General features: G+C 36.8%; 2 protein-coding genes across 8 annotated transcripts in view; one reads left to right on the top strand and one right to left on the bottom strand.

The window, feature by feature from the left end:
• PACRGL (parkin coregulated like) overlaps positions 1-17,792 on the bottom strand; it is a 491,459-nt gene that overhangs the window by 449,994 nt on the left and 23,673 nt on the right. The window lies entirely within an intron of this gene.
• Positions 1-17,792, top strand: part of KCNIP4 (potassium voltage-gated channel interacting protein 4) — a 1,191,871-nt gene that overhangs the window by 1,166,210 nt on the left and 7,869 nt on the right. For all 7 annotated transcript variants that reach the window (XM_049790047.1, XM_049790048.1, XM_049790052.1 and 4 more), the window contains 2 exons: positions 4,530-4,600; positions 17,007-17,114. In XM_049790047.1, coding sequence (XP_049646004.1) covers positions 4,530-4,600; positions 17,007-17,114 — 179 coding nt within the window. The remainder of the gene's footprint in view (positions 1-4,529; positions 4,601-17,006; positions 17,115-17,792) is intronic.

Raw genomic sequence — 17,792 nt, 5'->3', positions numbered from 1 at the left:
TTCCTCCTCCTCTTTCCTTCTCCTCCTCTTCTCCCTTCTCCTCCTCTTCCTCTTCTGCTTTCTTATTCTCCTTCTTCTCTCCTCCTTCTTCTCCTCCTCCTCCTCTTCCTCTTCTTCTTCCTCTTCTCCTCCTCTTCTTCTCCCTTCTTTTCCCTTTTTCTTCTCCCTTCTCCTCCTCTTCCTCTTCTTCTGCTTTCTTATTCTCCCTTCTCCTCCTTCCTCCTCCTCCTCTTCTTCTTCCTATTCTCCTCCTCTTCTTCTCCCTTGTTTTCCCTTTTTCTTCTCCCTTCTCCTCCTCCTTCCTCCTCCCCCACTTCTTCTTCCTCCTTTAAGCCCCTCAGCATCCTCTAAAAAAAAAAAAAAAAGAAAAAGAAAAAAAAATATGCCACCCACTAGTGTAGTACCATTATATAGCCAAATACACTAAGATAATTCCATGCTTTCTTTTGGAATGTAGATGGAAATAGAGGTTTGTGATAGGAAGAAATAAGTCAACCGGAGTGTTGCTTCATTTGGAGCATGTAAATCAAAAGTATAAATTTTGATACTTTGAAATGTATGGTTTGATAACTTTTTTAATGAGAGGAAGACTTAGTATCATTAGGATTTGCAAATAATTGAGCTGAGGTTACTGGAGTAATTCAAGGGTCCTGTGGATAACTCGTAGATAAACTGCAATCAACCAGTTATGTCATTCTAAAAGTTTATTTCTCCTCTGATTTTTCCACTAAAAAATGAAGAACAATATTACTAATAAATTATCTCTAAAATGTAGAACAAAGGTTCCTTAGCTTTCTTTCCAATCTAACATTTGTTATTTCTAAAGTTGTTATAGGAATGCCTTAATTTCATCCCTTTTCTATCACTAGCTAGAAGACCTTGGCAAAGTCTCCAAAAGTACTTGCATCTTTTTATACTTTAATGAGTATAGACAAATAGATGAATATCTAATATCCCAAGAACCCATAAATCATATCCCCAACTGTAAATTTTCTACATGTAATTTTCAAATCCACAAGCAAATTAATCTGAAACAGAGGCAATCTAATATTTTTAACTTAGTAATTATATTTGATATGAACCAAACAAGAGTACAGACAGGTAGCATGAGAAAAGAAAGATTATTATTAAAGCTTTTGAGTGGTAAAATGCACTAAAATCTAAAATCCAGATAACTGGTTATCAATTTAGCAAATTATTTATTTACTATCAATTGCAAATAGTAAATAATAGTTAGTAATCAATAGTTATTAATATTTCTTATTATTTTAGCAAATAGTTCTTTACCAGCAAATAGCATCTAAAAATAAGACAGTAAAAATAAAAAGGTAATCTTGAAATTTCCATAGATGATTTTCCCTTTCCTCATAGTATCTACCTTTGTGCCCAGGTCTTAACTCTTTAGTTTCACCTAATTAAAGCTGGCCCAACATGTCTCTGTTTCTTTACAAAAGTTTTCTATTTCCAAATACCTTCCAGAAGAAACCTAGACTCCCTCAGAAGTCTCAGTGTGCATTTCTTGATATAAATTTACTAGTCTTCATTAAGGATGAAGTCATATTAATCATAATCCAGTTACTTAGTTACATAACAGAGACATACATAATAGATATCATTAAAAACAGAAGCTTCGACTAGAGTTTCAGCAGGTAGGGAGTTTTCATTACAGGCAGTTGACTCAAGTTTGCTCTCCAGCATCCAATATGATATCTAGTCACAGCCAGAAGTAATTTCTGGGTACAGAACACTGGAGCATTTCTGGATGTGACTGTAAAAATAAATAAATAAATAAATAAAACAAAAAAACTCTATAAAGTTGTATTCATGTGTTTTTTATAAAAAGATCATATTTCTTTAATGTTATTGGTATGAGTAACTTATCTGTGAAAGAAAAATGGTTAATATTTATTGAATGCTTAATGTAAGTGTAGAGCTGTTATAAACATTGACTCTCTTAATCTTCTCATGATGATTCAAGGAAACATACTATGATTATAAGAAACTGATTACAGAGAGGTTAAACAATTTGCCCTACAACATAGATTCAATATTTGGAAGGGCTGCAATTTCAATTTGAATGGTCTGATTCCAATCTAGCAATAATGATGGCTCTCAACATGGTCTGTTTAGACTAGAAAACTGACTTGGCTTTCAGGAAAAAAAAATAATGTATTACCACCATATAAACACAAATCTTAAGATTCTATGTCCTTTATGTTCTAATACAAAGCATGAGAAACCCCTTTTGAGTAGTATAACCATTATTATGTGCCTAGATAATCTTGTTTTATGTTTAATTTTAAGAAATTGCCAGCATTGCTCATGTGGGATCTTATTCATAGTGAGTGCTGCTTGCTAAGGTGGACGAATTTACAAAGACTATATAAATAGGGTAACAAGAGACCTGCTTAATGAAGCTCATTATAAAATAAGCAAAATCTGTTTTGTTCTCTAATCAAAATGCATTTAACATACCACCTGTCAACCCTTATCTCCAAAGAACATTAAATGATTCAAAAAATCTGGGTAAAAGTGCAGATGACAAGCAAAACAACTTTGTAGATTAAAATAGGCTGCTGAGTCTTAATAACTCTATACCCACACTACATTTAAAACAATAATGCAAGGGACCAGAGAGATAGCATGGCGGGGCTGGAGAGATAGCATGGAGGTAAGGCACTTGCCTTGCATGCAGAAGGACAGTGATTTGAATTCTGGCATCCCAGATGGTCCCCCGAGCCTGCCAGGTGCACAATTTCTGAGCTAGAGCAAAGAATAGCCCTGAACACAACTGGGTATGACCCCCAAAAAAACCTAATGTGAGTTTAAAAGATGTTTCTCTGCTGCTCATCATTCTTTGTGGACATATACTCTTCACATAACTATTTTATATATTATTTACAATTTAGTTCATGGAGAACAGTGTCAATAAGTCATGTACTGAGGCCAGATCTATAGTGTCACAGGCAAGCTACCTTGCATGTGGCTGCATATTCCCCTGAATATTGCCAGGATTATTGCCTGAGTGCAAAGCTAGGAGTAATCCCTGAGCATCACTGCGTGGGCACCCAAAAACAAACGCACAAAAAAGTATTAAAATTATATGGTTGTTTACAATTGCATCCTGATATTATAAAAAAGGCAAGAGGTAAAAGGAAATCTCACCATTCTTTGTAGAAACTGAATATGTAACTTGTGGTTTTAGTAGCATTGACCAATGGGATGAAGAATTTTTGACAACAAAGTAGATCATCAGTACTTAGAATGTGGGAGTTTACATGACCTCTGACCTCCCTCATTTGGGGAGGTCGATATTCCACTCTTGCTACCTTTAGTTCCTTGACAGTCTTTAAAAAGTGACTTATGTTAGACGAACAGAAGTTTCCTCAAATCCCAATAAGAATAAAGGTTAAAACTTATAAAATAGACATAGATAAGATTTTACACAGAAGATAAAAGGCTAGAACCAATGAGCGCAAAGGTTACTTTTTTTAATATAAAAAAGGTTAAGATAAAAGGCTAAAACCCCTGAGATGAAACATTTAAAATAATCAAGTAAATTTGATCAAGGGTCAAGTACAGAAGTGCACTTAAAAAAAGGAAAACAGTGCATTAGGAAAATGAAACAATAAGAAAAAGTATGTCATTTTAATATGAAAAGGCAGGAAGCTCAGGGATTGGGGAACAAAGGTGAGGCAAAAGAGAGAGGAAAGGAAAAATACAAGAGAAAATTCTGCAGGAAGAAAACTAAGCAATATAGGGTTTAAGAGCTGCCAATAAGTTACAAAAGAAGGCACTGGAGAGCAGACTATTCCTGAATTATTTAATATTATCCAGAATGGTATACAATAGCCTTGCTCTATATTGGTACCAATGGCGCCCAACAGTTCGGACCACACAATTCCCTCCTAACTTAGCCAAAGATCCTTATCTAATCACTGTCATCCCTACTTTATCACTCAGCATTACTTCTTTCGTTCTGCCTTATTTTTCAAAAATAATTAATTTATGTCCTTCCACTTTTGATTGCCTATGTGACTTTGGGCAAGTTTCTTCATCTCTCTGAGTTCTCATATTCTCATCTGAGTTGTTAATATTAATGAACTGACTCACCATAACTATACTACTAGTAGCAATTCTTCTTCCTATAGTTAATAGTTAATAGTTTTATTATTCTACTTCAAGAATTTCTGTCAATAAATCATAAAGCAATTCTCACAGTCATCTTACTCAATCTTCACACTCACCTTTGGTACCATTCTTCAGGGCAATAACATTTCGGTAACATCACCCCAGAGGTCAAGAGCGTTTCAATTCAGAAATGCCAGAGAATGTCTGTCATTCATGGTCTTTGTGTTGGTAGCTCAGTTCTATAAATCTCACATGTAAAAGCAGCTATTGAGAGATGGTGTGCACCTGTAGAGGGAGCACACATTAAAAGAAGCACAGTAAACTTTCCCAAATAAAAGAGGCTTAGGCAAAAGATATGGAAAAACTAACTTAATGATATTTCCTTTCCAACGTTTCAGACTCTACAACGTACGCACATTTTCTGTTCAATGCATTTGATACAGACCACAATGGCGCTGTGAGTTTTGAGGTAAGTTCTAGATGTCTTTGAAACATTGCTTGATATTAGACCCACTGAAAATAATTTATTCTTTTTAGTAGAAAAATTTTGATTTAGAGATTTTAATTTTTCATTGTAGTGATTTTAAATTTTTTATTATTGTCAAATGAATTATTGATATGTTAACTTCCATCACAAGTTTTAGGTGCAATGGTGGATTATTGTTGAATATTGATGCAACATTGTACAAAACAGATATAGAACTTTTTCATTTTGACTGAAAGTTTATGTTGGTTAATTAGTAACTTTCCATTTGATCCCTTATTCTAAGGTCTGACAACTACCATCTGACTCTCTAAATAATTCCATTGACAATAAAAGTTTGTTGCAGTGAAAACACAGGAATGAGAAGGGAGAGACAAATTTAATGAAATGAAGTGAGAGGAAAATATTCCATATTTTGTTAAGAGTCCAGAGTCAAAGGACAAAAGCACACAATTGGAGTAACGTTGAATAGTTTAATCCATATGCAAACAGACCCCACGTTGACCTGGCAGGACCATCTCCAGAAGGAGATGAACCCTACCCAAGTCATGAAGAGGACGATATATGAAAGGGATATCGGAGGTTCTAGCATTTTGACGATCTTTAAAATGATTGGCTGTTCCTAAGGGTATCTTTCTACTGCTTCCTTGTGTACCTCCCCAATAGGCTACCTGGTATGGCCAGGTAGCTTGGGGCGTGGTAATGGAAATAGGCTTGTGGAGATCTAGTATGTGGCTTACATCATATGGCCTTTACAAAATGGCATCCCTCCTTATTCAGAACTCAGGTCCCAACTATTTCAACAAAAACATGTTTAGGAGTGGGAAGTTCATTTCTACATGCCTGCCTCTCTTTATGCAGTGTCTTGACTGGGACAGAATGAGCCAACAAAGGGGACATTAGAGATATCATCATATATGACTCATGGAGATAATGCCATGATCTCAGGGATGCTGGTCCTAAAACTTTGGTCTGCTATCACATCCAACCCCACCAAGAAACATCACTCAGAAGAATCAAAGGCAACAACAACTGAGAAGACATGGGGAGAAAAGCTCTCCAGGGCAAGACAGGGGCATATGGATTATTCCTAATATGAATATAGCAGTGAGAAAGGCACACATCACAGCCTCATACTTGCTATCTCCTTGAAATAAGTTCCTTCTTGTTGCTCTCTAAAAATTAGCCTAATGATCATACCTGGTTTCTGTTTGCTATAATTTACCAAGATGAATTCCATCAAAATCTTAGTTCAGCTACTGCTGGAAGCAAGTTTCAGACATACAGATGAACACCACTCAAAAAAGCTGAATTGAGGATCTTTATTACACAAACCAGTGACCATGAGAGGATTCACAATCCAAAGAAATCTTAGCTGTGAATACAGTCACGGATGAGTTTATAAAGGCAAAACTCACATCCTAGTCAGACAATGAATGCAATGGGTAAGGGGCTGCAGGAGCTGTGATGAGTAAAATGAGTGATTGAAGCAAAACAAGACAGTTAATGGTTAAGCTGGCTTATGGTCATAGAGAATAGCAGATTTGCTGTTATGGGGAACAATAATCATTGTGGGGGGTAGTGATTCCAGGAGCAGTATTTAACAATGGGAGACTCCTGCTGTTGATTAAATCTAAAATTATATGGAAATCCACATGTTGGGTGAGTCCTCCCCTGGCACAGTGCCTCTAGCCCCTTCAGCCAGCCAGCAGGTCTGAGGGTGCAAGGTAATGGTAGAGAAATAATTCCAACCAGTCAGTTAAAGTTTCATTCAAGTCAGTTTGCTTTTATTCCTTGGCCCTCTCTGCCATATGCTTTTCCTCACATGTGCTTTCTCTGCTAAGCTTTCTGCTCCTCTCTCTCTGCCTTTTTTCCATGTGTCTCCCACTCCTCCAAAACCAGTACATTTTCTTTATTATCCAGAACACCACCCACAAAGGTAAGGGGGAAGCCCTATAATCCAGGTGCGGTTTTGCATACCAAAGAAGAAGTTAGGGAAACAGGATGTTGGGGGAAGGGTCTTTGTTAGGCTTTTACTTCTGTTCACTTTACAACCTGCCCCTTAAAAAAAATGGAGTGGATCCCCTTTTCTCTGACAGGCGAGGACAAAAACAAAGATGGAGTTAAGTCAGGAGCCCTCAATTCCTTACAATGTAAAAGTCAAAGTCACCTGCTATACCTTTACGTGGCTACTTCATGAGTCAACAGAAACTGTTACTAATTTTATTTCTGAAATGATTTTTTTTTGTTTTGTTTTGTTTTTGGGCCACACCCTGTGAGGCTCAGGGGTTACTCCTGGCTATGCGCTCAGAAGTTGCTCCTGGCTTCTTGGGGGACCATATGGGACGCCGGGGGATCGAACCGCGGTCCGTCCTAGGTTAGCGCAGGCAAGGCAGGCACCTTACCTCCAGCACCACCGCCCGGCCCCGAAATGATTTTAATATCCAGAAGCACACCATGAATTAATTGCATAATGTATTCAATTGTATATGCAAATTTAGTGTGGGGTTAATGATCCAGTAATGTAACACTGCTCAAGCAATATTTATGTGAAATTCTATTAATTGTGATGAATGTTGAGTATAATTTTGGAAATTACTACTTTAATGTCTATATACACATCCACTAAGCATGTTAGTAAAATACTTCTAAAGGCAGACTGATATCTAAATTAATAAATGATAAATCAACATCAACTTTAAAGCTGAGCATTTTTTAAGGATTGATTTTTTTTTCTACATTTCTAGACTTAGAAAGGGGTTAGAAAATCAAACTACTTAATCTTTGAATATATTTTGAGTCCTAGTAATATCCTAGGATAAACAGCAAAGAATATACCAATTCAATAACAAATGAAGCTTTCTATTATATTTGCTTAAACCCAAGAGAGGTAAGGTGACTTCCCATTTGATCTTGAAGTGACCATTATTACTTGAGTAGTGTGTTTAAACTCTGTGCTCAAACTCAGGGCTACTATTGCTAGGATGAATGCAGGCACTCAATCCTGTCCTCAAGCAGTCCACATTGACAGCAAGGGACTGGAGAGCAAATGGCTGAATTATTTAAGGAAACGGAAAGCAGAGAAACTTCTAGATCATGAGTGGATTGTCCTAAATAAAGTTTCTTGAGAAAATCTAAATCCCTTCAGCTTTTATATGTTTGTTTGTTTGTTTGTTTTCAAACAAAGGTGAATTTGTGATTATTAAAATGGGGAAAAATGCTGAAATGATTGTCTTCTGGCATTGCTTGAGTATTCAGCAAGACATAGGTCACCCAGGTTATCAAACTGCCTTCCTGAGATCTGCCTAATCTCTACCCATTCCCCTTTTGTCCTTATCCCTATGTGTAAATAGCTAAGTGAAGCTGCTTCTTGGAGTGAATGAAGTGAAATGAAGTGACATAAAGATCTGTGCCTGCTGTCAAATTCATGCTCAGTTGTTAGACATAACCAAAGCAGTTAGTACATGAGAGATTTTTTTTTCATGAAGCAGATTAATGGCTTCAGTCATTTTATTAAATAATCATCTACCACTGAATATGTAGAGTCAGGGCTTCCCAAAGTGGGTAATACCCCCACCTGGGGCCAAGGGCCTGGGATAATGGGAAGGATGTAACCTAAGGCAGAACTGCAAGTATTTTCTATTTGCTTGCTTAAAAAAGAAAAGATAAAATGGGACTGGGATGGGAGGTTGCTGAGTAATTTATTTTGTTTGTTTGGAAAGAAAGCAATAGGTCAATAGCTTTGAGAACCACTGATCTAACAGATTTTTCACAATGTTTATAATGCTATGATCGTTTTACCTTTAAGAATTTAGGAAAAGTAGTTCTTATATTAAATATTGAAAAAATGTGTGAACTCTAAAAATAACTATACACATCATCACTTAAGGGAAAATAACAAATGTTGCAAGTCAAGTATTGCTGTGATAGAACAATATATCCTAACTGATCAAATCTCAAAGGGCAACTATTTTCATCTCCTATTGTGCCAATGCAGAAGTAAAACACAGAGACTTTAAACACCCTTCAATGCCACTCTGCTGGAAAGTCAGGGAATGAAGACTCATACTGTAGGGATAAACAGTATTTCAGTACTTGTTCTTGCCTACCTGTGTGGTGCCGGGGATCTCTTATCTGTCCAGTGAAATCTCAAAGGCAGCTGAGTTTTTCTCATGCAAAGTCTCAGGCAATATATTGCCTACGTTAACTTAATACCTTTTTAAAAATGTATCTTAAGATATGTATTCCTAAACATACAGATAGCCACCCCAATCACTTTCTTCTTTCAAATACCTTTTCTCCTTTTTTTGTCTCAATTTCCTTTTTTTTTATATATCTCAATTTTATCTTTATAATCTATTTTTTATATATACATATTAACTCTACCCTCACCAATTTTGGTGCTGCTTGGTCAAAAACCAAGAAAACGTCTTACCTGGGATAAAAGCTCAGACCACATCACAGATATTGTACGTGAGGTCTGTCATCCTTACCTGGAATAGCACCAGCAATACAAAAGGACTCCACACAGTTTTGTATAGGCACAGTAAATAAGGGGAAATCATGGACTCAGACACAAGATCTTATCTTCTAGGATAAGAACTCACACTTTTTATACAAGGGTGCCTTCCATCCTGGACGTATGTCATGTGGATACAACTCACTCTCCACGAGATTGGACAGTGTTAGTTCATTCTCAAATCCCAGATCCCAGACGTAGAACTGAAACAAGCCCATGCAACAATACCAGGAACTAAGCTGCGCTGGGAGATATACTTGTGCCAGTTATGACAACAAGGACAGCGAGGAAATGACAACTTGACCTAAGACCAGGAGGTCCTATCACATACCTAACACTAAGTGGAAATTAGAAGAAGTATCGTCCTTTGAACTATGGAAAATAAGAGCACTAACTACGGAAACCTGACTTTGACAACTGTGACTGAACAGAACGTACCTTGAGACCATTAAGGAAAACTCTACCCTAGGCTATAGCCCAGGTCTTTTACAAAAGTCAAGACTTCTTAGTACAGAGGCCCAATTCTGACAACAGAGACTGAGCAGAACCATTGGAACCATAATTTCCTAGACTTCAGCTTAGGGAACGAGCAAAAACATGGAGCACATGATACAGAAAACTGAACACACCAACAATGGTGGAACAGTACCTCTAGAACCTTAAAGACTATCCTAGGCCCTGTCCTAGGACCTAAGCAAATACCAAGATTGCTTGCTATAGTGGCCTTATTTTCTCATCCACAACAGAGAAGAAAGGTTCCTGACACCACACACACACACACACACACACACACACACACACACACACACACACACACACACAAACAACCCTGGGATATGGCAATGAGAAGGTATGGAGCCAGTGGTTGTTCCCATGACAATATGCTTCAAGAGTAGAGAAAGCCTGAATCTCTTAGGCCACGGGAATTTCCTTCCTTCCCCAATACTTGCTGTGCCTATACAAAACAAACAAACAAAAAGGTTGGGTAACACAAACCCTGCCACTTCAGCACTTTTTCTGGTGTTGTTTTATTTTTTTGTTTGTTTTTTGATATTATCTTCCTTCTTCTTTTTCTTCCACTTTTTTCTTTCTTTTCCACTTTTGTGGATATTATTAGGTGATTTTTTTTGTTAGTAGTTGATTCCAAATTCTTTCTCCTCTTTTCCTTAACCTTTTAACCTCCAACAGAATAGCATAATTTGAATCATTCAGCCTCATAAATTGAGGGGGAAAAAATGATACCAGGACCAGTCATATGAACGTGTAGTGTAAATAAAAAAAAGACCAGAGTGGAAAACCAAACAGAATAGATACCCAACCTATAACAAGCTGTAAGGCAGCGACCATTTGCAGTAGGATTCTGGGGGATAAAGGAGTGAGATGTGGGACACATGCTGGGAATGAGTGGAGGGAGGATAACATTGGTGGTGGGAATGCCCTTCATTCATTGTCACTATGTATCGTAAATAATTCTATGTAAATGAACTTCAGTCACAATAAAAAAAAAAAACACTAGACAAAAAAAAAAGTCTCAGGCAATAGTATGTGATTTCACATCTTCCTGATGTTGAGTGCACACACATCCAATGTGTCATGTTCATGTCCACAAGACAGTCTAGTTATTCTATGGCAACTACCAGTGCCCACATTCACCCTTGTTTTTACAAGACTCAAACCCAGCTTCTCCAGTAGTTAAGTAGTTTGGGGTCAGACCAGACTAGAGAAATGGGCTAAAGAACACACATTCTTTCTATACTTTTTCACACAAGTGGAGACTGAACTGACCTATTTCACTTAGCAGAGGAACTCAGTGGAAGGCATTTCAGAAGCATGTCTTAAGGACTTCATAAAATAGAGCTTTCTACTCACCCAGGGAGTCAATGTGTGTGCAATAAACCGGCATGCTAAGCTACTAGGATGTGCAAAAATTAGTATAACTGTAATTATCAACTGATTTATACAAGACAGAGAGTCCTAGACTGATAGCTTGAGCAATTGATATTAAAAAAAACTTTATACCTGTTTATATCTGGTTTGAGGTATTCAATGAGCTTTGGCAGCAAAATGACCATATCCTTATTATTTTTATAATAAGTGATTTTTTTCAGATGATAAAACATAAACTTGAAGTGAGAAGGTAAATTTCAAATAAAAATAAAAGGCCCATTTACATCATAAGCAGCACTATCAAAGACTGGAGAGGGTTTGGTGAAGACGAATACTGGTGATGTACTTTTGATGCAAATGTAGTCAGTAGAATCATTTTGGGGGGGGGAAATAAAAGCTTCCCTGGCAATCTATGCCCTGTGACATCAATCACCCACAATTTATATTGACCAAAAAAAAAAAGGTTTCTTTGAAAAGATGCAGAGAATTCCACTCTGTGTATCTATCTGATAAACACTAAAATTTAAATTTATATCCACCCAAATGCATAATGACACATTATTTAAAATAGCTGAGACACAAGCATAATGGAAATTCCCATTCACTGATAGTTGAAAAAATAATATGCAGTTATGCAAGAAAATATTCCTCAGGGCCATCTATCTCTCTTTCTTTCCTTTAAACCTCCCAGCCTCCAAGAGTCTTCAGGAATTTTTCTGTCTGAAAGAGTTCATGCCTATTAGTGAGGTACACCCATTCCCCTATCCCCAGGATAATGCTTTGTTTTGGATCTGGAGCAAAGTCCTCGATTAACATAGCCCCATTGTAAAGTGGAAATAAACAAAAGTGAGCTAAAAGATTACATGAAAAACCTAAAAAGCACAAAGTTGTCTGGTATATAAAAAATGCTTGGGGCCGGGCGGTGGCGCAAGAGGTAAGGTGCCTGCCTTGCCTGCACTAGCCTTGGACGGACCGCGGTTCGATCCCCCGGTGTCCCATATGGTCCCCCAAGCCAGGAGCGACTTCTGAGCGCATAGCCAGGAGTAACCCCTGAGCGTTACCGGGTGTGGCCCAAAAACCAAAAAAAAAAAAAAATGCTTGAGTAATGTTAGTGCATTTAGTTAATATCATATCCATATCAGACACTCTTTCTGTCTTTCTAAATGTTTCTTCTGAAACTTTTTGGATTCTTTGCCTATTCTTACATTCCTATATTTCATAGTTTCACATGGACTCATATAATGACTCATTTTTCCTTCTTAGAAGATAAGGCCATAAAAAATATTTACTGGTTGATATTTTGTTATTTACAATACCATTTTTTTTTTTTTTGGTTTTTGGGCCACACCTAGTGATGCTCAGGGGTTACTTCTGTCTAATTGCTCAGAATCACTCCTGGCTTGGGGGACCATATAAGACGCTATGGATCGAATTGTGGTCCATACTAGGCTGGCATGCACAAGGCAGATGTCTTACAGCTCACGCCACTGCTCCAGTACTATTATTGATAGCATTCAATGCACATAATTCTAACACCATACACAACACCAATAAACCCAACTTCCCCCTCCCCAGAACCATAATGAGTCTCCCTTTCAACATGACTCTAATTTTGTTGTATCAGGTTTCCCATTATGTTGCCTTTGAGCCATATACCTCAGTGAGTATATTTAAGTATCACATATAAGAGATCATTCTGTGTCTGTCTCTTTCCTTCTGACTGATTTCATTCAGAGTGAGATCCTCTAGTTCTATCCATGTTGCTGCACATGGCATGATTTTATTCTTTCTTAGAGATGCACTGTAGGTGTACCTATCTGAGACCCTGGATTTAGGTGTAGATACCTGAGACCCACCCATTTCTGGGAGGGGTCTTGGGAACTGAATATTAGGTGTGACCTTACCTGCTAGACCCTGCCCATTCCTGGGAGGGGTCTTGGAATAGGTAGATAAACCCTGGAGCCAGGGGATTAGGGGGCTCTCTCGGCCCTGCTGAGCGCTCTGGCTTTTGGGTCTCTGCCTCTTTTGGTCTTGGACCAGGATGGAGGCCAAAGGGAAGATGGCTGAAAGAAATTAAGATGCAGGGTAGCCGAGAATGGCTGAGTGCTTGAAAGGTTATGATAGAAACCACACATGTGGTGAATAGGGATGAATAAAGCTGATGCTGCCTGATGCCTGCCTGTGAGTGAGTCTTGATTACGCCGATCACCTGGGCCTGGGACCCGCCGGCTGGATGGGGTTGCGGAGCCACGTGGCCTGGGATGGCAGAGAGAAATCCATCGCCATCCACCGCCATCCAGCACCATCGTTAATTATTTAATTCAATAATGCACAGTATTCCATTATATATATTTACCACAATGTCTTAATCCGTTCATCCATACTTGAATATTTGGGTTGTTTCTATGTTTTGAACTGAAACTATTTTATAAAACGTACATGCAGAATTAAGTTTTCCTATACCTTTAAATTTCTAAAAAATATTGGTAAACAATTGAATTGCAATCCCCAAGTCTTTTTCATACAGGCTCACAATTATACTGTTATAGAATAATAGAAAAATATCATATTCAGGGCCAGAATGATAATCCAGAAGGAAGGTAAAGCCTTAGATCTCCGGCATAACATATAATCACCCCAAAGCACCACCAGGAGTAGTTTCTGAGCACAGAGCTAAGAGTAACCCCTGAGTACCACCAGATATGGCCAACCCCAAAAAGTTATGTTAAAAATAAAATCATAGTTCTCTGTAAAACCACAGACCTTCACTTTAATTTCAATAAAACTCTCAGTTACAGCTTTAATGCTCACTGACTACCTACCTTGGTTCAGATATATACTCCCTAAACCTGTCTATAATATAAAACCACTATTTGCTCCCCTGGCTATATGTGGTTAACAAGAAATAATGGTTGGAAATTTCCTATCACAGGCCTCATACATATATATGTAACCTGGGGTCATCGTCAATATAGAATGTAGGTTATCTAGAGCCTTTAACCAAGAAATATGCCTCTTCCTAAAGAAATTTCAAAATGATAAATGGAGAAAATAGTTATCATAAAACTATTTACAATAAAGAAAAAATTTAAACTAATGTATACATCCTGCAAAAGGCAAAAATAATGGTCAATATATCCTTAGGATAAAGTGGTCCTTTATTCAGCTTTAGAATGCAGTGACTAGCAGGAGGAAAAAATTTTACTCAAGAGATTAATGATCAAAATATACTTTAAAAATTAAAGAAAATTAATGGAGAGAAAAATTTGCTTCGGGCGTACATGTGTGCTGACTAGGATTCCATTTAAAATGTAATTCCTTTGAGGTTTTCAATACAGAATGTTTAAACTCCACCAAAATAGTATGATTGGATTAAACCAATTAAACCTATGAAATTACTACCTTCACCAGATAAAAATAAATTAGTGATTTAATAGGTTTTCAGCTAATAACTAGTTTTGAAGAGATATCACAATGAATTTCCAGTAATATGGAAGAATTATGCTTTCAAGCAAATTATACATAAATAATAGAATATTTCTATATGTGAATATATGCATATATCATTTATCTGTTATAAGACAGCAGGTATATGCTGCTAACAAGCAATTGTTATATGATCAGGTAGACATAAATGAAACAGAATGGAAGTGTTCAGTACACATATAATAGAACTATGTAACTAAAAATTTTAATTACCTCTACATTTTAATAAGTCAAGCATTATATTTACACATCAGTGTTGAATAATCATATAATTTATTTCATAAATTATAGGTGCTAGTGAGATAGATCAACTTGAAAAGCACATGCAAGGTCAAGTCTTGATACTGTGTTGCTAGGATCTCTGAGCACTGTTGGTAGAAATCCCTGAGCACACAGCCAGAAAGAGACCCCATCACCACTGGGTATGACATTTAAAGTATAACAAAACAAATATCATTATTAATGGTCTACAGTGAGAGAAAAATTAAAGAACTTTTACATTGACTTTGTGTCTGTGATTGGACTGTCCTTTTAAAACTGTCTTATATTAGTAGTACTGTTTTCCATCAGGAGAAGACTAATGAGTCTTCTAAGTGATCAAATTTGGGTAGAAATCTTGGGAACCACATTCCTTTTTGTTTGGGGAACTTGGCTATTCAGATACTGGTTCTAAATATAATGCAAAATTTAGGCAGTCCCTGAAATTATATGCTTCAATTCCTTTAAAGTATTGTTCAACCATGGTTGAAGTTTATGCCATTCAGGGGAAGTCAACCAGGAAGTGGAAGGGTATTTATGGGCCAACAGAGAGTACAGGGGTTAAGGTATATGTAATTCAATACAGTTGACCTATATCAATCCCTAGAGCCACATGGTTTCCAAACATTGTTGGGTGTAGCTGTCATATGGGGGGTTGGAGTCCAGACAGGAAAAGAGTACTAATATTCCGGTAGAGATAGCTTCACAAAGACATTAAGAAGAGATGTGGTAGATAACTAACATCCACTTAGAAATGCTAATAGGTGTATTCTTTCAACTTTTAAAGTCTTCTTTCTTCTTTTGCCTTAATTATATAGCATAGCAGAAACCAAAATTCAATATCCATCCCTCTTACTATTTAGACTTCAGGCCACAGAAGCAACATTCTCTCACAGGTTCTGATTGATGACTGTGGCAGCATTCTTGGTGTAATCTAGAATTGGCCTCCCATTCAGAGGGCAAAGGAGGCCAAAGGGAAAGACAAAAATTCCAGATTTGACACTTGGAACTTACAAAGGAGGTCTGTCTCAGGTAGCCATGACATGAGATCTCGATATTTTCCCATAAAAATACCAACAGATAGGCCTTCAGTCTAGCTGTCTATGTAAATGGTCTCAAGTAAACATTACTTTTGCAGGCCCTAACTTTGGAAATGTTCCCCCACAGTTACCAAACCCACATCCAGATGCTCACAAGTCTTTTACCTGAGAAACAATGTTTGGTGCGATTATAATAGGATAATTTGAGTGCCAGCAACCTGAAAATATGGCACTCCCAAACACATATTTCTCTCAGGATGTTAGGATCAGAATTTTCTGAGAACTAGTTGGGAACCTCTATTCAATGAAAATAAACAATAGGATTGTGCTTCTAGAAAGTTAGTTTCTGTATTCAGTCAGTCCAGATGGTGGTGGTGAATTACAGGTAATGGTAGTCTATTCTTTGTAAGTTTGAGATACTCAACTTTAAAGAATGCCCTTACCTTTTATTTTATTATAAAATATATTTTATATATTATACTTTTTTCTATCAGATGTCATGAAAAAGATGTTAAGGGAGGTTCACCATCTTCTGACTTTCTCACCTATGAGGATGTCTGACTCTTTCACCAAACCTCCATTTACTTATCCTTTCCACCATGTTGGATTCCATCTCCAGGCCCTTATTCATTTCCCACATTACATTTATATTTGTATTTTAAAGAAGAGAGCATAGTTGGTTCCTATCTTAAGGGCCTTCAACCTTTCTTACCTTTGTTTTGCCTGGAAACCCAAAGCATCACCTAAGGCAAACACATTGTGACTGAGCCATATAGCCAGCCACATTTCATTAGCAGGTGGTTTCATGGAATGCATTGTTCTGTATGTGTACTTGTGTGTTAAGATATATACAAAACATTTATTCTTTTTTAGTGAGAGAACTGTGCAAACACTTGCAATATTAAACTACTTACAAAACTCTATACTTACGCATACATGCCTTACTATTGGAATGTGCCTTGTGACAGCAATTTCTAGTTTCACAACTAATTTGAATAACTATTTTCAGCTGGAAGATGACAATATTCATACTTAAGTGCTCTTATCAGTTTAAACAGGAAATATGAATATACAGAACATCTATTAAGTAAATGATTCAAAGTCCAGAATATATTATTAAACTTTAATTATATCATTTGAGAATTTTATCGATTTGTGTTTTACCCTTTTAGAAATGCTATTAACAAATTTTTTCTTTTAGGATTTCATCAAGGGTCTTTCCATTTTGCTTCGGGGAACAGTACAAGAAAAACTCAACTGGGCATTTAATTTATATGACATAAACAAAGATGGTTACATCACTAAAGAAGTAAGAAATCAATAATACAACTATGCTTTGGATAATTTTTATTTTGTAACTTCATGCTGTTAAATAATAGTCATTACTAACTTGAAAATATTTTTGTTCAGAAAAGATAATATATAGTACAGTAGTGGATAAGTATTTTTATATAAAAATTGGCATGGATAGAATTTATGGTTAATCCCTAAAGTAAAAATATAACATGAATACTGCATTCTTGTAACATTTTCGTAAATACCATAATTGGAATAAAGATAGCAGGTACAATAGATGAGAAGAAAATGTACCAAACTGTCTTAGCTTAACATTAGTTTTCCCCTATGTAAAAAGAAACCCAATTTCACAATCATGTATATTATGTAACACTGTATAGAGAATTATGTGCTAGGGCTTCACTTCAAGACAGGGTATCTTAGAATGAGGTTATGGGCTAAATTAAGATGCTTAAATTGCATTGTCTAATTAAGTGATTGTCTTTGGGGACCCTCTAATGTTACTCAGAGATTTGCTGGGGAATGTCAAGGATATAGTTGGTCATTCTGGGTGGGGTCATGAGGTGTTAGGGACTGAGCTAGGTGCTAGAGGGACCTGTATATGCACATTCACCCTGTTGAGCTATCCCTATGGTCCTAATAAATCAATTCAAAACAAAGAAGTAGTAAGTTAAGAAGGGATAGGATAAGT

This window comes from Suncus etruscus, chromosome 16, assembly GCF_024139225.1.
Source record: "Suncus etruscus isolate mSunEtr1 chromosome 16, mSunEtr1.pri.cur, whole genome shotgun sequence".
In the NCBI taxonomy this organism is placed as follows: domain Eukaryota; kingdom Metazoa; phylum Chordata; class Mammalia; order Eulipotyphla; family Soricidae; genus Suncus; species Suncus etruscus.
The sequence above is the reverse complement of the archived record's forward strand: the minus strand, read 5'-3'. Positions and strand labels throughout refer to the sequence as shown.